The sequence below is a fragment of the Alosa pseudoharengus genome, unplaced genomic scaffold (assembly GCF_046254945.1).
Source record: "Alosa pseudoharengus isolate Yale_2024_CS ecotype anadromous, Long Island Sound unplaced genomic scaffold, YU_APseudo_1.1 YU_APseudo_1.1_scf_4, whole genome shotgun sequence".
In the NCBI taxonomy this organism is placed as follows: Eukaryota; Metazoa; Chordata; class Actinopteri; order Clupeiformes; family Clupeidae; genus Alosa; species Alosa pseudoharengus.
The window spans coordinates 23,614,123-23,636,498 of record NW_027468774.1 but is presented as its reverse complement, the minus strand read 5'-3'; the positions used below and the strand labels follow the sequence as shown (position 1 = coordinate 23,636,498).

General features: G+C 44.2%; 1 protein-coding gene across 9 annotated transcripts in view; it reads left to right on the top strand.

The window, feature by feature from the left end:
* The window catches only part of LOC143102042 (RNA binding protein fox-1 homolog 2-like), a 38,180-nt gene extending 16,236 nt beyond the window's left edge, over positions 1-21,944 (top strand). For 2 of the 9 annotated variants that reach the window (XM_076265399.1, XM_076265405.1), the window contains exons 2-12: positions 982-1,179; positions 1,450-1,629; positions 2,031-2,084; positions 2,557-2,649; positions 11,421-11,508; positions 12,200-12,263; positions 12,486-12,641; positions 13,923-13,965; positions 17,026-17,111; positions 18,005-18,080; positions 18,369-21,944. In XM_076265399.1, the coding sequence (XP_076121514.1) occupies positions 982-1,179; positions 1,450-1,629; positions 2,031-2,084; positions 2,557-2,649; positions 11,421-11,508; positions 12,200-12,263; positions 12,486-12,641; positions 13,923-13,965; positions 17,026-17,111; positions 18,005-18,080; positions 18,369-18,452 (1,122 nt within the window). In that variant the 3' untranslated portion in view covers positions 18,453-21,944. Of the gene's footprint in view, positions 1-981; positions 1,180-1,449; positions 1,630-2,030; positions 2,085-2,556; positions 2,650-11,420; positions 11,509-12,199; positions 12,264-12,485; positions 12,642-13,922; positions 13,966-14,414; positions 14,458-17,025; positions 17,112-18,004; positions 18,081-18,368 lie in introns of all 9 variants that reach the window. The other 7 variants (XM_076265402.1, XM_076265401.1, XM_076265404.1 and 4 more) reach the window with 7 other exon arrangements.
* Positions 21,945-22,376: the final 432 nt, after the last annotated feature.

Below are 22,376 nucleotides of genomic sequence, written 5' to 3'. Positions count from 1 at the left end.
CACCCCACCACAGTGGTTCTGCTGTCACTGAATACTGATCAGTGTAGTTATGTTTAGTGTGAGCTCTCCCCAAATTGCAGGTTTGCTCTGAGATGGAGGTTGCCCTACCGTGTCTTGAAACCTCCGTCGGGGCAACAATTAAAATCTCAGCGTGGAGACGTCCAGACGCCACGTTCGCCGCTGCCTGCCCACTTGCCTGCACTGCATGGCATTGTGGGTACTGCCACCCCTCCTTGAACTAAAATGGCGTGCCGCTCTACCCACAGGGTGCTGTGTTTTTTTTTTTTTTTTTTTTGGTGTTTAATTTAACAAGCAGCGGTGCCCATCCTCCCTGTTTCAGTGTCTTACCAGATAATTCTGCATTTTAAGCTAGGAAGAAGATGGCAAACTTATACTGGTGTCCCCTGTGCAGGGAGATGAGACCAGGGTGTGCGGTGACACCTTTTAAAAATGTAATTAGGTGGCACTACGCTCCATCTTCCTTCGTGAAGGGGGCAAAGAGTTCAAACCCAAGGGTTCGCTTGCTTCTAGCTCGGGCTGTGCCGGCAGCTCCTCACAACGACTGGTCTTGTCATACTGTCCTCTGAGAGAGTGGACCGGTAATTAAAGTGGATTTGGAAGCAGCCAGACGGCAGTGCTGCGATGGCGTTAAATGTTTACGGGCCAGTGCCGCAGTCTCTGCAGGTGTAGTGCATCGTTGTGTAGCCGTGTGTGTGTGTGTATCAAATTTTCAGACCCTCAATAATAGATGTGGTGGCAGTGAATATTTCATGGTAGACTGACTGAAACCCACTGGCAGTGTGTGCCGTGGTGAGCGAAGGATGGAAAAAAAAGAAACAGCATTGGGGAGGAGGGAGAGTGAAATTAAATAGCTATGTGTTTTAACCCCCTGTCAGCTTGGTAGCTTATATGTGAATCATATTAACCCATCTCCCTCCCTCTTTATCTCTTTCTCTCTCTTTTTTTCTGTTCCTTCCACAGGGAGCTCCAGAGTCTACAGTAGGCCAGGAGGGTCTTGTGCCCCCACCCTTTACTGCTTTCCCCCCACCTCCCCCGCCTCAGAATGGCCTGGCCCCAGAGTTTGGAGGGGCCCTGTACACCGCCGGACCCCAGGGGCCCTCCGAGCCCGTAGCCGGCACCAACGGCCCTGCCTCGGCACCCAACAATGTGAGCGTTCCAGTGAGTATTGACTGGTGCCTTAAACTAGTGGTGCAGTGGGCTAAGCTCATCTTTTATGGAGTATCCCATCCTCACACTTTTTGTCTTCACTTTCTTTTTTTGTCTGTATTCCTCCATGTGTCTTTGGAATTCTGTTTTGAGGATTTAATACATGTGAATGTTACAGGTTTGTGGTAATATAAAGATTTGAATACTGGTTCAATGAGAGTGTTGAACCTTATTCTCTCTCTCTCTCTCGCGCGCACGCACGCACGCTCTTGCTCTTTGCAGCAGACAGAGGGCTCTTCTCAGGTAGAGGGGGTGGGCCAGTGTGGAGCGGCGAGTGGACCTGGTGTGGTGGCCGGCGTGTCAGGGGCCGACTCGTCCGAGGCCAAGGGAACCCCGAAGCGCCTCCACGTCTCCAACATCCCCTTCCGCTTCCGCGACCCCGACCTCAGGCAGATGTTTGGGGTGAGAACAGACCCTCTCTTCTTTCTGCTCATATCTCCCTTTATCTGTCTCCGAGTACCTTGACTGCCCTTACGTTCTCTCTTGGGCCCCTCACTCTCTCTCTTTCTCTTTAGTAGGCAGCAGCACACCCAGGGCCTGTCCCTTTTTATCTTATTCTGTGTTGCATGATTTAACTAAGAGGCAATAGTCTGTAAGGCAGGGGAAGAAAGGAAAGAGAGAGACAGGCCTAGTAGTAGCACAAAGCCAAGCAGAGGGCAATATATGGGGGTATGTTCACTTGGCAAACACTGCCCCCTTGTGTGCGATTCTAGTACATGTTGAGGGTTTTATATAAGGGTCACACGTGTGCTGTGCTGTGCTGTGCTAAGGATTTCATCATTCTTTTTTTTTTTTCCATGCAGCAATTTGGGAAGATCCTTGACGTTGAGATCATTTTCAACGAGAGAGGCTCAAAGGTAAGTGCTGTTACTGTACCCTCGATTCATTTCAAATTTGTGTTATGGAAGTGTTCTTGACATGGACCTCTACAAAGTTTGCATCTGATGAAACAAACGGTCCAACACGCATGTAAAGGCTTGATACATGCTTTTGTAAATAAACACTTGCTTAAATCAACACTTGCTTTTGTAAATCAACACTTGCTTTTGTAAATCAATATATTGTGTTTTGTCATCTGAAGCCAGACATCTCTCTTATTGACACATACATACATACATACATGCATGCATACATACACACACACACACACACACACACACACACACAAATTCAGGAATTGTCATTGGGTTATACACACTCCCTCTTGTTAAATAATTATAATCTGTCCTACCCATTTAATTATGCACGGTCTTACATTTTGACATTTTTCATCTCTTTCTTTCTCTCTTTCTTTCTCTCTTGCTTTCTTTCTTTCTCTCTTGCTCTCAGGGCTTTGGGTTTGTGACATTCGAGACGAGCGCAGATGCTGAAAAGGCTCGTGAAAAGCTTCACGGCACACTAGTGGAAGGCCGCAAGATCGAGGTAAATTTTTCTCCCACAATTTTTTATTTTATTTATTTCTGTATTTTTCCTTTTTTTCATTTCTGTTTTGCGCCAGTTCCTCTCTGCTGCCATGGCTCCTCTGCTTGTCCACTGATTTTTGATATGTCCCCTGCCACCATCCCCTTTTACACACTGACATGTCCCCTGTAAGTGCCTTTGCTGGTGTACCAGTTGGTCTGCGGCCATTTTTGTTTTCCTTTTGTGTTTGTTTGTGTTTGTTAGGTCTGTTCCCTTTTTTTCAGTTGGTCTTGGATTCTTGTTTCCTATCCAGGGGCAGAAAATTTGGGTGCAAAGACAAAAAAAATGGCATGACTACCTTAGCAAATTTTTGTTTTCTTTTCTCCTTCTTGCATTGGTTGTATACATTTCTGAAATGTCTTTAAAACACACACAAATCCACCCTATGTGTTTCCTTTGTATTCCTGGTAATTACATCTAGTCTGGAGCATGACCACTGAAACAATGACACAGCGATGCATGGCCAAATTCCATTCAAATTTCCTGATTTTTATTTTATTTTCCTTTTTCTTGATCTTTTTGTGTTTTGTAGAGCCAAACTCTTTTGGCCGTCTTCTTTTGACCTATGGCTGAATGGTGGATATGCTTGTAGTCTTGTGGCCACAGCATGCTTCAACAGATCTGCAATATGCATGGGGTCAGTCAGTCCTACTCTTAACACACCCACCCCCTCTGAGCTTCAGCTCGTGACTGGCTAGCTCCTGACTAGATTCTGGACGGGTGGAAGAGACTGGGAAGCATGCATGCTCATCAGAATGTTGTTGGTTTTGTTTGTCTCTCGGGGTGTTTAGAGAAGCCCAGTAAAGCACTGGGTTTAGACCTGGCCCATCTCATTTCAAATCAAGATGCATTGCAAATGACAGTTGTGCATGGGCTTACCAATATTGATTTTTATCATGGTGAATATGATGCACGTGTGTGTGTGTGAGAGAGAGAGAGAGAGTGTGAGTGAGTGTGAGACCGAGAGAGAAAGAGAGCGAAAGAGACCCTGTTGTTGCATGGATGTGGCTACTGCTGTATGTTTCTTTTATGTGATTTATTTTGTCTTATTTCCTGCTTTTATGTCCTTTAACACTGTTCAGTCAATCAGCAAGTGGAATGGATACTGACGAAGCATGAGTTAGAGGCCAACAGAACCTGGCTGTAGTTGAATGGCATTCTCATAGGACTGGCATTACAATCCGGCAACCTGTACTGCCCTAAAGGGTTCTGTCATTTGTGTCTCTGTAGCCTCCTGTCTTTAATTTCAGATGTTTGATTTCTTTTACTTTTTTTTTTTTTTTTTTTTGCATGGTTGTACCACTTGGAGGCCCCTCCTCCATTCCATACTAACTCTGTAGCCCTGCCGCATGTGAGACTTCAGTAGCTCTAGCACTGTACATGTGCTGTGTATCTGTATTGCATGGGTAGGAACGTCAGGGCTTTGTGGTCAGTTGTGCATGGGTTACGAATGGACTCTTGGGAAGGTCCATGTCTTTTCGAGAGGTTAAGTTGTCTGTCGTTTTTAATTTAGCCGTGTTGTGGTTCTGCTATTTCAGAGTTTTGTGAATCATGCCCCATCACGTTATAAAAAGGTTTATGGTCCATTTAATATTTGCATGGTTCAAGTGAGCCTAATTGTTGAAAGCCATTTGTTTCAGTTGATGGTCATACTCTGCATTTTGTAGAGGTTTTACTGTGTAGTTCCCTAAGTCACATCTTTCACAAACTCTGAAAATAGAGATATTTTCCATTCTTAACAACGTTGTCATTCTTTGACAGCCATGAATTAGTACTGCTGGTGCTGGGAGTGATATTTATGATTTATTAATGGCCCCATAAATAGTGCCTTGTTGCACACAGATTTGATCCCAAGAGCACATATTTCTTAAAGCTTTGCTGTCCTTTTGCATGGAGTTCTGTCACTGATAATGCATGCGATTGTGGCGCTCCGGTGCAAGCAGTGTTGAGTAGTGTGGATAGTGTTTCGAAAATGCATGTGTTACTTTTATGTCCTATATACATTATGAGTAGAAGAAAATGAAGTAAAGATATATTGATATATTTATATGTACATAAAGAGAATATTCATACATTTAGATATTTTAGTAAAAATGTAATTCTAGACAACTATTTCTTGTCATAATTATGAATTATTTGTTGATTTTAAATTGCTTGCAGTTAGTTTTTACAAAACTATTGTGACCTTTGATTAGATTATGCAGTTGTTTTGCAAATGTAACTGGTCCAATGCTTACAAATAATCTTTATTGATATTATTCGCTGTTCTCTTCACTTTTGACATAGGTGAAAAATTTGCATGTCGATGATCATTTATCTAGATGGGTTGTATTGTGCCCTTGTAATCTTCCAGACAAACAGCGAATGCATGGGGACATTTATGTTGTTAATGTTGGTGTGTGTGTGTGTGTGTGTGTGCGCGTGTGCGTGTGTGTGTGTGTGTGTATGCATAGAATAGAGATACTCCATAGTATGTGACTTATTCTGTTACATCTAAGCTGACTCCTTAATGTCTGGGAGCCAAAAAAACTCTGCGTTGTGAAGAGGTCAGTTTCCTGTGCGCCTCAAATGTGTTCATGTAAGTGGTCAACTTCGTTAGTCCTCTTGATCCTCCTCCTCCTCCTTGTGACCCCGCCCCCCCTCACTGTATGTGTTTGATGCGTTTGCAGCCAGTTTGCATCATATACTTTCAGGCCTTTAGGTGTTTGGTGTGTGGGTGCATGTTCCTCTGTCACCCAAGGGGTATTCCACTGTAAAAACCTGTGCCACCCTGTTCCCCTTCCTCCCTGCCCTCGTCCGCCACCACAAACACAACAAACTCTCAAAATCCATAGTTCTGAATGTCAACCTCCATGCCCCAATCTGTCACTGCCTAGGTGCAACGCTCTGTGGAATACCCTGTATAAACTCTATATGACATGCGTAAAGCTATGAGTCCAGAAGTGTCATCAACACCCTCCCCACCCCCCCACCCTCCCAACCATCATATTCCATAGCAACTCCCCTTCATCATCCCACAGTCTCGAGTCTGGTGTGTGTTCCTGCGTGCGTTGTTATTGTTGTTCTTGTTGTTTATTGTTGACGTTTGTCATTTGAAGGCATGCACGCTCTACGTGGTGGGAAGTGATGGCTCCATGGCGCAGAGTTTTAGCCAGGACAGGGGCGGGGGTGAGCTGGATGAGGCTGAGCCGGCAGGCATTGTCTGACAGGCTGGCCAGGGGGGGGGCTCAGCATGCGCCCCAGTGGTGTCTTCCTTTGTTTTGAGATGTTTACTTTGGGGTGGTTGGCGGGAGGAGGAGGGGAGACTCTGGCAAGGAACACCCCTAGTGTAGACCTCTCACTGCATGGCTGTCTCTCCAGTCCTGTTGTTTATTTATTTCTACAAAGAGCTGCGGTGTTCTGCGACACTGACCTCCTCGTTCTTGTATGTCTCTGGTTTTGTGCATGGCTGATCAGTGTGGCAGAGGTTTGAGAACCATTCTGCCTGTGTTCCAAGGTAGGTCCAGCAGCCTTTATTTCTAATGCATTTAACCATAGACGTCATTCACGCTGATCACAAAAGGACACTATTTTGGTCCAGATTTGGTTATTAGACCTCAGTGAAAAATTTAGTAAAATAAAATGATGGGCCGTGGAATGATGAAAGGCTGTGAAATGAAGGCTGCATGTTCCTATTACCTTATGGGCACAGTTTCTCACTTCCTGGGCTGTTGGTACTAATCTGGGCTTAGCTTTAGAATTGGCTTTGTCTTTGGTCAGAGTGTTGTCAAAAAGCCAGTTTGCATGCCCAATGGTGAGGGGGTTGAATTATGTGGTTGGCTTTGGTGGATGTGGACGTGGGAAGGTGTGTGTGTGTGTGTGTGTGTGTGTGTGTGTGTGTGCGCGTGTGTTCATGTGTTGACTGTTTGTGTACTGTTCCTTTCCATTCTCTCTCTCTCTCTCTCTCTCTCTCTCTCTCTCTCTCTCTCTCTCTCTCTCTCTCTCTCTCCCTCCCCATTTTCTTTTGTCTTGTTTTCTCTTTCTGTCTCTCTACTCTGGCACTCGTCCCTTCTTCCCTCCTCAGTCGAGTGTTTCATCTCTCTTCCTCTCCCCATGTGTCCCGTCTGGTGGATGGGTATCTCTGGTTGACCCCCACCCCCTCACCATGACTGTTTCTGTGTGTCTTTTTTTGCTGTCCTGTTTTTTTTTATTTGTTTCACTAGAAAAAAAGGTCTGTTAGTAGTCCATTAGTTATTAATTGTTTTAAATGACCAAATTGATAATGAAAGAAAAAAGACACTCCAATGAATTCCCATTTATGTCTCATAATTTGCCATTAAGAAACCAATCAACCAGCCATCACCGATCAGTGCTATTTTTTATGCTTAAAATCTCCTGCTATGCTGGTTAAAGCCTCCCACAGTAATAGGCCAGCAAGGGTCTCATTGAGTTTGTGTGATGAGAGGGAGGTCTGCTTATAGTCATAAGGCACCTGTATAGCTGCTAATTCAGTTAGCTACTGTTTGAGCTGTACGAGTGGCCATCTCATTGTAGGGTCAGCATCACTCTCTGCCTGTCTATATATATCTATATATCACTCCTCTCCATCTATATTTATCTCCTCTCCCCCTTCTCCTGTATGTCTGAGTCTCCTCCCTTTTTTGTGTCATCCTACTATCTGTTGTGAAAAGGAGGACCTTTTTAACATGTATTCAGACTTTAAGCCTCATTTTATTTTATTTTGGGGGGTGGTTTTGATTTTCCTTTGTCGACTGTTTGTTGGTTTATTTGTTTATTATATTTTTCTGTTTCCCTGATGACTTCTATGTGTGTTGTTGTCAGTCTCCACGGTAACCACTCGCGTGTCCTCACGCTGTTTCTTCGGCAACGGTAAGTTGTGTACATATGACATCATCACTGACTGACCCCTCCCCACCCTCCTAAAATAAGATGAAACGCTTTAACAGATTAAAATTGTAATATACATAAGTAAACCGTTAATTTTGTAATTCACTAATTTGCTCTCATTTGGATTAATCTAAAGGAAATGATTATTGTACTCACAAAAATTAAAAAAAATATATATATATTTGTAATCGTTCGATCACTGAATGCCAAATCCTTTGTCATTTTTGAGAGAGCGTACAGCGGATGTGCAGCATTTGTTGGCTGTTATACAGTACTTACAGATCAATAATTAACAATCTAACGATGGACAGCATGATATGTTTGTTTGTGTGTATGCTAGCCTCAACGTCCTAGTCTTTTTCTCTAATAGAGAAGTCGGCTCAGGGTGGGGAGATGGGTTGGGAGTAGTGGCAGCAGCAGCCGCCTCAGCTGTAATGTGAGATGGAGACAGGAACATGCACTAGTTTAACTGAGGGCATCAGTGTGGTGCTAATGGTTACTGCACCCCTCCATTCACCTCTCCACCCACCGTTCACAACCTCCTCCCTCCCTCCACCCACTCTCTCTTATTTATTTCCTCTTGCAGAATGTCTGTAATCACTCAATCCTCCCCAGAAATTACATAGCTGAGCTGACCCAAAGCCATTCAATTAATTCCTCATTGTCTTCATTTAATTTCATCCTCCCCTCACTCAATTAATTGTTACTATAAATTGAGAAAATTACTAAAGAATGTATAAAGAAAGAATATATATTTTTGTAAACAAAAATTGCATTTATGAATGCAAGCTAACAAATTGAGAGGGGAAATTGGTGGTGGGGGACTTTTTTGGTTGTTTTGTGACTCATGCAGGATGAGTGGAATAGGATTAACTGAGGCCCCTCCACCCACCTCCCATGATATCTAGCCTATTCTGTATGTGGGTTTTGGTTCAATAGAGAGCCGACCTCATGGCTGGCTTCCCACTGGTCCAGAGAGAGACCTGACCCAGGCCCAAAACACAAGAGTCACAAGTCTTCAGAGAGGAAAGGGGAGGAAAGAAAAGGTTCCTTTATCGGAGGTTCAGAGATTCATTTAAAATCCCTTTATCTGAGGTTGAGATTAATTTAAGAGTCCTTTATCTGAGGTTAATTTAATCTAGTCGGCAGTATATTTTGCTCTGTTAAGACTGCACAGCCATAACATACGAGAGCTAGCTAATCAGTAGAAACGGAAAAACTTTCCTGTTTTTCAAAACAATTTTAGATGTCGACATTAGTGGTCACAACACCACCAACAAAATACTGTGTTTTTTTTAAGTAGATTTGATTTCCCAGACTTCCCATTGGATTTTGGAATTCTTGTGACTGGTTGGACTGTTTTTTGGGGGGATTTCCCCCCCCCCCCCATCTTCTCTTTGATATTTCCTTTGGTCTATCTCGATCTCTCTTTATTTCTTTTCTACTGTGTGTGTAGTGTGTTTCTGGTTTCAGTTTCAGTTTGTGACACAGAGCAGTATTGCCTGGCAGTGTTTTTAGCATATATCATATATAGTTTGGTTGCTGTTGTTTCTCTTTCTCTTGTTTTGGAAATGAAGATTGCTCTCTTTTCTTCCTCCATGCTCTGGTACCCTGTCTCTCTGTTCCCCACATGTAGTGAAATCTGTAGGCGAATGGTCACTGATTCTTTGAATGATGCACCATGGTATTAAATTTTATTTAGTTTTTGAAAAATAAAAAAAACGTTTTTTTTGTTTTCTTTGATTTTTGGTGTTGCTTCTAGAGAAGGTGTTCCTGTTTCTGTCTCATCCAATCATCATCTTTTGTGTTCTCCTTCCTGTTCTTTCTGTGGACTGGCTCTGAATCCTCCTGTTTCTGTCCTCCTCCCTCCCCCCACCTGCATCCCTCTCTCTCTGCCTTTGACATCACTCTTCTCGGTCTGTCACTGTCTGTTTCCTGTCTTCCTTACGATCACACCTCCTGTCTCTGTCTCTTTCTGTCTGTATGTGTTGATATGGGAGTGCTGCGATTGTTTTGATTGGTCTCTATGCTGCATCCAAAGCTTGCTGATTGGCTGAATATTTATTTTTTTTCTTTCATATCCTCTTTTTTTGTTGGTCCTGTACTGGCACTGTTGGTCATGTGATGCGCCCATATTTGGCTGTGTGTAATTTTATGTTATTAAACTTGTTAATTTTGTTGAAACAAATGTTTTTGCACCCCTCTTTCTCTCCCCTCTACTGTATTCAATGGTTTATTTGTTAACATGACAGAGCCTAACAGGATGGTGTTTTTTTTTTTTTGTCTCTTTGCTTCCCTGATCTGTATGGGTAGGCAGTCTCACTGCTGGGAGAAGGTCGGGTGGGAGAGCAGAACTTGTTCATTTCCCTTAAACTGTCCACAGACTTTTATTTTATTTTTCCTCCCTTATTTAAACCCCCCACCCCCAACAGACACACATACACACACACACTCTTTTTTTGCTCTTGTCTGATCTTCTGATTTGCATGTCCTCTCCCTCAGAGCTATCGACCCAATCACATTAAAACCAGCCCCAGACCCCTGGCACACACACACACACACACACACACACACTCCTAGCCAAGTCTCAGCTGAGACGGGCCGCTTCTTATAAAGGGTAGCAGAGAGCCACAGGAAGCCGGCCATTAAGCGGCTGAGACCGGCCTGTGGAGACGCGGCAACATGCAAACGAGGATAGCTAGGGGATATAAAAAGGACATGGGGATTGATCGAGTCCATTAGGCCCAATTTATTTAAACTCCTCTTTTTATGCTTTACAGCCCCTTCACCCCCTCCTCTATCCTCTCCAACGCACTCAGCAGGACTATGGCATCAGCTAATTGAATCATGCGGGGCTAACCTTGTCATAAGCAATCTTATTGGCGAGGTGGGGTGGTGTGTGTGTATGGCGGGGGTTGGAGCTCATTTAGCTTCTCATGCAAGTGCGATGACGTCTGCGAAGCTCTGGCTGACGTTACCCCAGGGAGTTGTGTGGCACAGCCGTAATGAATGCCATCCCTCTAAAGTAGCAGCTGATATGGAGGCCCACTCTCAGATTTAAATGAGCATTCTGTTTGATTATCAAGCTTGTGCAATGACAAATAGCCATGTCAACCCAGGCATGCATGATGCCTTCTCTTCCAGTTTAGATTGGCTTGCTCTTACGCCTGCTTTGCCTCAATGTTAATATCAAAGCCCCCCCCCCCCCCCCCCTTCTATTTCTCTCACGCATTTCCCCCTCCCCCTGTCCGACCCCTTTGTCTGCAAGGCACACACAGTGGCATGAAGAGTAGTCATCTTGGATATATTAATCATCAATCCTTTCAAGTGGCCATCTCTGTTCAAGTTGCATGACTAAGATGCCCCACTAACGGTCCACACACACACACACACACACACACACACACAACTCCATGGTCAGGGAGAGCAGTGTGTCGTCCCTATTGGTTGGACTATAGAGGAATGCAGTGGTAGTGGATGGGCTGCATCTAAACACCCACTGGCGCGATCTGATGGATCGAGCCTGACAAAAGAATGAATAAGAGCAGTTTTTAGTGCTCCCCCCACTCGCTGTGCTTAATCTCCCGGACTCCCGTGTCCAGCAGCAGGTTATCCATCTCTGGGCTTCACTCTCAGTGGCTCTGCAGGGTGGGCTTGGAGCCCAGAGACCAGCAGCACACACTACCGCACCATCCCCCATTTTGAAACAGCAGAGATCTAAGAATGACTTTTCTGGCGTATATATTATGGTCTGATTGTTGCCTGTTGTTTTTTTTTTGCCCCCCGTGGTCTTGGCCTAGCACCCTTGGTGTTCTCACTCTCTTCTCTCCCCTTTCTCCACACAGGTTAACAATGCCACAGCCAGGGTGATGACCAACAAAAAGGTTGTCACCCCTTACCCCAACGGAGAGGCACTCGCAACGCTGCCCTATGGTAACCACCCAAGCCAATGGCAACTCCACCCCAAACACTCTCACTCACACTTACATTCATTTAACCACTTTCTGTCTGCACGCACTTCAGTTACCAAAGATATTTGTGAATAGGATTTTTGTTGTGCTTGGAGATAAGACATTGTGAGTAGTACTTATTGCTCCATTAACATGTCCACATGTAACAATGTAGTTGCACTGTACCTTGATTGTTACCTTTTTTTGTAAGTTGCTTTGGATGAAAGCATCAGCTAAATGACTAGATGTAAGTGTAAAGACTACACGGTGCCATTTGTACACATTGCAACCTTTGAAGACAACACTAGCACTCTCACTGCTTCCACCATGCATCTTGACACAAGTGATGCCTCACTCCTCCCAGCTTAGTTCTCAAAGCCCTAATTTGCCTCGCTAGAGACAGGCCCCTTGCAAGCTACAGTATGACACCAGCAGCCTAATACCACACAGCGCCCTGCCATCATCAGCACCACCCACACAACACGCACATATACTGCCCTCCGAGTAGCGCGCCCCCGCTGCCTGTGCCTGGATACCTCCAAGCCCAGCGTGTTCTTTCCTGGTGTGACATGAACATGGTGGAGGCTGACTGACGCTGAGGTTGGGGGACTGGCGTGAAGGTCACAAGTGCTGGCGTGAAGGTCACGTGTGCCTGTTTTGTTTCTCTTTTTTAGCTGCTGGCTGGAAGCTGAGCCCCATGGTAGCAGGGGGAATCTACGGACCAGAGCTCTATGCAGGTACCTATCATCCCTGATGCTGCTTCTTTTCATTTTAATGACTATGATGGTGGTGATGAAAATAAAGATTATTTATTAATTTATTAATAATAATGATAATAATAATAAAGTGTGCGTCTGATCTCTGGATGCTCCAGTTTTGGTTGTGATGTCCTAATCGTCCGCATCCCCACTGTTGTTCTTGTCCTGTTATTTACCCTGACTCTTTGTCCCCCCCCACTGGCTCCATCTCGATGCCTGGTTTCCCATACTCCTCAGCAGCTGCGGCCGCCACCACGGCCGCAGCGTTCCGGGGAGCTCACCTGAGGGGACGTGGTCGACCGGTCTATAGTGCCGTCCGTGCCGCTGTCCCCCAGCCAGCCATCCCCGCCTACCCTGGGTAAGCCCCTGCACCACCCACAACACCGGTCACAGTCATTTATATGCGCGCGGCGAGGTGCTTTGCGGTCTGTATAATAACTGAAACTTCTGCTAGTCTACACGGCTGATTCTGTCTTAGTTTAAAGTTCTTACTTTGTGCAGCAGGCGCTTTAACCTTTAAGACTTGGATAAATTGTTCATCATTGGCTCGTTCACCATGTATAGACACACACACACACACACACACACACACACACACACACACACACTGTTAACTGTACTGAGTGTACCAGCCTTAAGGCAACCTTAAAACACTCCCATTGAACTCTGTAATAGTCCCTAAAAGTGCTCAAGTGTGGGCATTAGCATGCAGACACAACTGGAGCGCTTGAACACAAGCAGGTGGCCACCTAAGCCGGGCCGAGAGCGAGTGCTCCAGCTATGCACCATTAGCTCTAATGGAGATCAGGACGTGTGTTTTTGTTGTGCGCATTACTGTTGCTGTGTGTGGGGTTGGCACTGGGTTGCTGTGGTGTTAATACTGAATGGAAACGGAAATGGTGACCGCAGGTAATGCGTCTTCCATACCTGTGTGCCGCTGCGGAAGAGCGGGGAACAAAAAGCCCTCTGTGTGTGTCAGACGGCCCTCCTGCTGCAGTAATGCCCATTCAGTGCTCTCCATCTCTCTCTCTCTCTCTCTCTCTCCCTCTCTCTCTCTCTCTCTCCCTCTCCCTCCCTCTCTCTCTCTCTCTCTCGCTCTCTCGCTCTCTCTCTCTCTCTCTCTCAACTACTCAAAGTATATCTCTCTCTTCAGCAACTTCCCAAAATCTCGTTCTCTGTTTCTCTCTGTCTCCCTCCATCAAGTTCTCAATCTTTCTTTCTTTCTTTTGGAGTGCTAAGTCTGATAGGCTACAGAGGGCATGTTGCACCCAGAGCAGCGTAACAGCCCACAGGGATGGAATCCGTATTAGTGCCGCATGCTGCATGCGTGTGAAATAACTTGTCTATCTCTCTCTCTCTGGTGCGTTCACACTCCCCACCCCTCCACACCCCCTCCTTGTCACTGTCGTCTTCTCCTTCCCTGCCTCTCGCTGTGTGACCCCCCCCCCCCCCCCACCCCACCCTACCCCACCCTCCTCTCTCTCCGCTTCTCCCTTGTCTGTGCATCTCTCCTACTCCTCCCTTTCTTCCATCCCCTCTTCCTCCGATGGTTCCTGGACACGGCTTTCACTCCTCCACCCACACCCACCCCTCTTGTCTCCTCATCCACCTCCTGCTGCTGTCCTGCCGTCTCTCTTAGTGTGGTGTATCAGGATGGGTTTTATGGAGCTGCTGACTTATACGTAAGTAACCTGTCCCTCCTCCACCCCCCCTCCCCACCCCTCACTTCTACGTCCATTGCCTTCTCTTTTGGCTCGTTCTTTCTCTTTTTCTCTGCGTCCCTGCATGGGTGTGTGTTGGTGCTTGCAGAGTGCTGCCCAAATCTGAAGGAGAAAAAAAAAAAAAAAAAAAAAAACAATTGCACACAGACACGCAATGAAAATCACAAAATTGTGTTGCATGTTAAATGTTTCCACACACTAAAACCATGCCACCAAAAGGGCAAAGCCTTCTCAAATACCTTGAGTCTTGCCTGGCTGTTGCAGCACATTGTGTAATGCTCAGATACGGGCCGCTCTGTATCCATACGTGTGTGTGTGTGTGTATGTGTGTGTATATGAGTTGGTCAGGATGTGTGAATGTGTGTGTCAAGGTTGACACCAGCTGTCTTTTGTTGTTGTTCTCTCTATAGAATAGTGTTTCAGGACTCAGTCATTAGTAGCAGATTGCCTCAGGTAGGGTCAAAACAAACCCAAGTGTGCATTTCTCTCCTCTTAGCTGATCTTTGCTGTGAAATTTGTTTTTTTAGTCTTTGTTTTTCTTTGTTCTCTGTTTGCTCTTGCCTTTTAACAAACTCACTTGAATCTCCTCACTCTGATCAGGGGGAAAGGCTGTACTAATCAGCTTTTACCTTCACGTTTGTGTTTGGCATGCAGTGTTAAGGGCACCTTTTAATATAGTAGAGCTGATCTTGAACGATGTATCTTATAACTTGTTGGTGTTCAGTAATACACTGTTGAGGTAAAGGCTCTGATGTCCAGTCTCAAATAGAGTTAGTTACTTGCTATTTTATACATGGGCCAAGTCTTTAGCAACCTACATTCACTTACTACGCTCCATCTAGTTCTTGTTCACTCCCTTATCTGCCACGATGGCCTTGTCTGTTACTGGAGGGGCCTAGAGGCTTGTCTCCCTAATGTCTAATGCACTCTCCTTTAAGCCTCCATTTCAAATATTACACCTCAATTCTATGTTAAGCAAATAACAATAAGGAGTAGAAAAAACTAAAGCTGGACTTTTAAATGAATAACATTTCATACAAACCTTTTTAAAGTGGCAACGATGAGGTTAACCCCGGGTGTCATCATACCTCTAGTTATCCAGTCATATGCTTTGAAAGATGCAGCCAGAGAAGGACAATAGTGGACCCATCCCCCAGCCTTTCCTCACTCTGTATGCAATCCTCTTACAGCATGCCAGTCAATACATGCATGCACTTAAAACACCCTGCTCTGATGATCAGCCTCTTTCTCTCTCTCTCTCTCTCTCCCTCTCCCACTCTCTTCCATCTTTGTTTCTGTATCTCTCCACCAATCTGGCCTTCATTTCCCATATCTGCTGTTGTTACCGAAACCCTTTACTGACTCGTTCACTCCACTTTACATGCACACTAGTGTCTTTCTTCTTCTCCTCTTCATCTGAATGATGGGAGATGTAGTTTATCAGGGCACTAAATGAAACTGGGTGCTGGGGTCAGCGATGCATTTAAAAAGGGGATGCATGCAGTGTATTTAATCAAGGCAGTTTTTTGTATGTGTGTGTGTGTGTGTGTGTGTGTGTGTGTGTGTGTGTGTGTGTGTGTGTGTGTGTGTGTGTGTGTGTGTGTGTGTGTGTGTGTGCGCGCGTGTGTGCGTGTGAGCCTCTGTGTGTGAACGCTTGTCACCTTCCTCTGTTCTTTACACCTCACTCTATATATTGTATATCTGTACTATGGTCTGTCCTATTGTGGGTTTATACCCTTGTTTTGTCTCTGAGGTCAAACCATGTCCAGGCCGTTAAACACATTATTCTGTGTCATTAGTCTGCTTAGATTAATGACTGCAATTTAGTAGTATACTTAGTTAGAAATCGGGGACAGCTACCTAATCCATTCATACTATGGACAAACCATTGTCATTTTTCATTAAGATGTAATGCTGTACACTACATATTTATATTTTATTTATTATATATTAGGGCTGTCAAAATTACTGATTCATTTCGATTCATTAATTTGAGAAAAAATAACTGATTAAAAAAAATAACGCAGATTAATCAATTCTCTATGACCTTTGACCCCGAGCCGTTGTAGTCAGTAACCATTAGACTGTAAAATGAAGGAGAGAGAAGAAAATGTGCTGCCCCAGATCATTGATTGGAACATTTACTTTTCAAAAACGGCTTGATGGTATTGGTAAAAATAAAGTGTTGATTAAAATAAAGTCCTCTGCAATGTATGTGATAAAACACCTTCTTCCCGAAGCACTTTTGAATTTATTTCTTCAGCATATTAGGTCATATCATAGATTATTATGGCCATTAAAATAATAATAAGAGTTTTTGAAATGATGTCACTAATGCTAATTATTCAATGATTGATTTGAATTTAAATCTTTAAAATACTTTCACAGCAAAAATCATATATGCGATTAATTTAGATTAATTAATCACAGAGTATAATTAATTAGATTCATTTTTTTAATCGATTGACAGCCCTATTATTTATTTATATATATATATATATATATATATATATATAATTAGATCCTATTTGCCTGTGAATTTTGTCATCTTAACGATGCATACTAGCTTAATTTTTCAAGCAGATCTATTCCCCTCTGAAATGGACCGCTTCAGACAGCTAAATACTTTAACATATTGCCTCTTTTTGGTCATTTTTATGTGACGTGGATTGGCCTCAAAAATATTCGTCTCATTTCCTTCTCGCTCTTTCTCTCTCTCTCTCTTTTTCTTTCTCTCTCTCTCTCTCTCTCTCTCTCTCTCTCTCTCTCTCTCTCTCTCTCTCTCTCTCTCTCTCCTCTTGCTCTTCACTCTCTTTCTCTCTCTGTCTTTATCTTTCTCTCTTGCTCTTGCTCTTCACTCTTTCTCTTTCTCTCTCTTGCTCCCTCTCTGTGTCTTTCTTTTTCTCTCTCACTGCCTTTCTCTTTCTCCCTCACACCATCTCTCTCCCTCTCCCCTCCTCTCTGTAATCCCCTTAGTCATGCTGTCTCTGACCTCCCTCTTTCTCCGCGTCTCTCCAACAGGGAGGCTATGCAGCCTATCGCTACGCTCAGCCTGCTGCTGTAACCGGGGCAACTGCTGCTGCGGCTGCAGCTGCCTACAGTGACAGGTGAGGTTCAGGTGGTGACGCTGCGTGACAACTGACTCAGAAACACTCTTCTTTTTTCTTGTGTCTAGACGAGTTGGAATCACTTCTGTTGGCCAAGGGTCAGGTCTTTAGCTGTGGAACACAAAGAACTAGTTCTAGATAAGGCACTGTAATCTCTGAACCAGCGACAGAACTGCCTCGGTGGCTGCTTTGGGTATGATGCCCCATTTGATTAGTGCCTAATCTCAAACCAGTTCTTTGCATTTCGACAGCCAAAGAAACGTCTCTTGGCCATGGAAACTGGTTCAAGAGTGGCACCAGCACTTTACTTTTGTTGAGACCAACCATCCTAAAAATGCTGTCTTGCCATTTTTTCAGCTGTTTAGCAAACTACTAATTTCTCACTTCAATGACGACTGGCTAGCTAGAGGTGAAACATTTCTAGATATGTTTCTTTGCTAGTCTGCTATTGTTGTTGTGCTTAGTAAGCAGAGACGTATACAAACATACATACGGTACATAGTTGCGCAATGTTGCATTCTAGCCCGTGAAAAGTAAACTGGTTTATAGAAAATTAGAAAGTTGAATCAAACCAGCGCTATTACCATTCCAGAAGTACCGTCTAGTTGACGTTTGTGGAAAGGGGATATAAGGCCAGCCCGCTGGTCCAGAGAAGATTAATGACCCCTAGAGTTGCACATTAAACAGCAACCACTTAAAATCAGCCAATCAGAGTGGATGTTCAAGCTGACATCTCAAGAATATCTGAAGCACAGGCTGCTTTTTCTTTCTATTAAAGCATTACTGCCTGTGTGTGCTTTCATGAGTATTTGGGTGCAGTTTATATTTGGGTGGGATATTTACCTCCGTTCATGCTGTTGACAGACGATTGTGTTTGGTTTTTTTCTCCATAGTTATGGTCGGGTATATACCACAGACCCCTACCACGCCTTGGCCCCTGCTGCTGCTGCCTATGGAGTCGGTGCCATGGTAAGACACTACACCTCACCACACTTCAGCCCAAACAAATCACACCCAGAGGGCCGGCTGCTGTCGTCCTCCCTGGGCTTAGCTGACCATTAAATTAATGTCCCAGTGCACGTCTAGATTTCAGATCCAGATAGGTAGACACTAGCTACTGTATTTCAGTGGTAATCACAGAACAGCTCTTTGTACTTTCATGTTTGACCTTCATGTTTATACAGCACTGCTACTACTGAGTGTCTTTCATGTTTTTTCATTTCTTTTTTTTTGTCTTTCTCTCCCTGGTTTTTTCAGTCTCTTGCTCACGCGTCCTCTCTGTCTGCTGTCACACAGGCTAGTTTATACCGGGGTGGATACAGCAGGTTTGCGCCATACTAAGAAGATTGCCCCCCCCACCCCACCCCTCTCCCCCTGGATTTCCCTCCACCCTTGCGTTTTCCAGAGCCCCCTTTTCTTTTCTTTTTTTCTCGCTTCCCTCCTGTGTTGGGCTCCCAAGGTCCGCAGCCGCTAAAAAGACATGTACAGAAGCCTCACAACACAACCACAGTTTGTCTGTCCACCCCGCAACACAACAGGAGACAACCAGGACCAGTGAGGGACAGTGGCCGAAACATTTGCAATGACTGTGGAACACCAACGGACACGAAGACAGACAGACAGACAGAGGGAGGACTGAGAAATCACTGCTTGATTATTGTTAGGTTTTTTTTTACACTACAGCTTTGCAATCACTATTTTTATTTTGTCAAAACAGTCTGTGGTTACGCCCTCTATTATCATTTTTACAGGAGAACCTTTGTATTACAGCTGACACTAGTATTATGTTTAGTGAGTCATTATGAACCTTGTCTTTATATTCTGTTCAGTACCCACACACAGAGTGTCAGCTCCACATACTATTTGGCTTTCAAGCGTGTACTATCAACTCACTATTTGTGATAAATGTTAAATACTATAAGGGAGCGCATCTCCCTCAACTACATTTAAAAGGGCACAGCCGTTTTGTAAAGAGGAGCGTTGTCGAGGATCAGCTCTCACAACAGAAATGAGAGCAGTGGGACATTTATAGCAAAAACGGCATCATTACATAAACGTCATGGGCGAAACCAAATTACCCATCATTTCACAATCAACTCAAAAGCGGAGGAGAAAAAGAACTTTTAAGAATGACAAGGAAAGGAAAACAAAACCTCTTGTTTTTGTTCTGCATTACCTCATGTGTTTCCTTTGGTTCTGGAAAATGTTAATGATAACAATGATGGTGGTGGTGATGATTTATAATCATGTAAGTGATGCTAAAGAACAGCAATTCAACTACTCAGCAACATTTATTGTTATTATTATCAATATTTTCTAGTTTTGATTTATTTCAGGTCTGCTAGTATTATAACTATTATAAAGTTGTCATTTCTGTGATTTATAGTCCTGCAAGCATTTCAGTCTGTATCATGTATCCATATTATCTCATCTATCTATAACGTCTACAATATTTGGAGGACTCGTGGAGCAAAGAAAAGAAAAAAAAAAAGATGTAAAAGGAGAGGGCATGTAAGAGAGACGGTTTATTCTTCAGAAGCAAACTGACCAGTTCTGAGACTCATGTGAGACTACTAGACTACACAGCATTCCATAAGCGCCACCCTTTCACATCTGGAGTCACTGGCCATCCAGAGTCCATTCAGTGTAGAGCCCATCCCAGTGAGTAGGAGCCGGACTGGTTCACGGACGAGAACGGAATTCTCAGGGCTTGGGGACAGGGGACACACCAGCGGAGCCCGGCGGGAACACTTCGCGTGCCCCCACAATTTTAAGCCAGTGGTGCTCTTCTGCCGACGAAAATTAGATTTTTTTTATTATTATTATTATTCCACCCATCAGCTTTTACAAACTGCACCCCTTTTTTGCTGAAGACTGGGACCGTGAGAATCATGTTCCTATGTTTCCTTTCTGGTGTGTTGGTCGGTTTGGGAATGCTGTAGTCCAGTCCAGTACTTACCAGAGCTACTGCCTCACCGCTCCCGAAAGCAGGATGGGACAAACCTGTATAAACGTTGTCTCGCTCCTGTTCTGTATATCTCCATATACTCAGACTATGTTATTATTGTTGCTACTATTATTGTTATTATATTATTGCTATTGATTCTTCTTTTTTTGGTTCCAAAGATTCTCTAAAAGCACATTTTTTTTGTTGACTGTATACACGTATGATTATCCTTTTAATGGTTGATGTTGCAGTTATTTTAGCTTTTTTTAAGAGAAAAAAAAAATCATGTCTTGCATGTCTATTAAAATGACATTGTTGCATCAGAGTGCTTCAGAAGCACCTTGTCTTGGAGGGAGACACCCAACAGCTTCAGAGAGAGAGAGAGAGAGCCGGAGGCTGAGACAGGGTGGTGTTAATTTATTTAGACAGTTTTTAATCATTCGTAGCAACCACTCCCTCAAGGCCTGACCCCCCCCACCCCACACTACAGAACAAGTGTTAAAATGTTAAAGAAACAGACGAGGTCGTCCTTTTTGAGAAGCAAAATACCTCGCGGAGTCATTATGCGAAGTGACAAGAGGGTTGGCGAATTAGGAGGTGGTGAGCTGCAGTCTCGAGGGAAGGTGCAAGATCGATAGCAGCAGTTTTAATGTAAGATCTCCCCTCAGACACACAGAAGACCATATCGAAAAGGCCAGTGTGATGGGCCAAAGGAGCGTGATACCTGCGTGACATTTTTAAAGACCCCAACCTCGTAAATGTCACCAAGGCCGAGGGGAGGGGAGGGAGAGCGAGAAGGGGGTAGACAGTCAGAGGAACGTGCAAAGCCGTACTTTTCTGATTATAATCCAAGCTGTGGCTACAGCTGAGTACCCCATAGAGTTGGACAATTTTGCTCTAGCCATGATGAGCCCGTTGTGGGGATGCAGTGGGCTGAGGGAACAGTCCGCTGAGGAGGAGGAGGAGGACTGGAGATGTATGTCTATAGGCAGCTGGAGCTGAGGGGTTATGCTATGTTATTTGAACCCACTCAGACTCTATAGTGTTAAACAGCACCAGTGGGATTCGAGAGGGAGGTGGACCGAATTGGTGAACATTTCACACGTTCTCCTTTGTTTGGCCTGTGCAAGAGGAGGAGCAGAAAAAAAGGTCTACAAATTTCAAAATGATAAACACTTGTTCAAGCCAAACCTGTATATTATTTGGCAACCGGATAGAGGGGGGGGGGGGTGTCCTTTTTTTACTAGTAATTGTCAATGCTGTCTCAGCTGTGTTACTCTGTCCTCTTGTGTTGTCATGGAATTCTCTCAGAGTCCTTTTTTTTTTTAAGTGTAGTGGAATGCTTGGTCTGGGATGTTCATTTTTACTCCAAAGAGCCCCTGTGAGCCTGTGTCTGTCCAGTTCTGCTCTGTAGGCACATGGCACCAAATTGCTGAGAGCGAGGGTCAAAGGGTCAGATTTTCAATGCTGTGATGCCCCCCCCCCCCGCTCCAAACCACCCCTCTAGCAGACTCTTGTCACCATTCTCCCCCCTGAACCCAGATCCCCCTAAAGTAGAATCTGGAGAAACCCATCAACCTCTGGGGCTGATGATGACATCATCTCAGCCAGAACCAGTGCTCTTGACGCCTGCGCAGCACTGCTGTGGATGCACAGGAAATGACCAGTGGGGTTTCAACTTTGACCTTGCCCCATCCCCATCCCTGCTTGCCTCCCTCCCTCCCTTAGCTTCCTCACCCTTCCCATGGTCCCTTTCAGTTTACGGTTAAAACAAGTGACTTGTGTATTTTTGTTTTTGTTTTTCAAGATTTACACCACGTTCATGCCTGCCTTTTTCTGTTATTGTTTTTGAATGTACATATAAACAGTTTGTTTGGTTTTTATAATGGTGTCATGTCCTCTTATTCACTCTAAATATTTTGCAGTATGATTTTAAACAACAAAAAAAGCTAAACTATATATATAGCTAGCCTACATTCCTCATTACAGAATAGCATGCTATTACATACTGCATTGTTTAATCGTCTTGAGGTACTCTGCTGATGATTAACAGATCTGGGTTCCTGGAAGATTATTACATAAAATGATCAGTATTAGTGTAAACAGAACAGTTTCTCCATGTTCATAATTCTAGGAAAGAACTTGTAAGATGAATAGGCCTCCAAAACAAACACCTTCACCCGAATGTGTTTCTGACAGATGGCCTGTCTAGTTTTCAGCCCTTTGCAGAAACCTCTATCTATTCTAAACTGTTAAAGCTCATGTCCTATATCAGATCATTTTCATATGGTTCTACATTTTCTTCAAGAGGGTTCAAT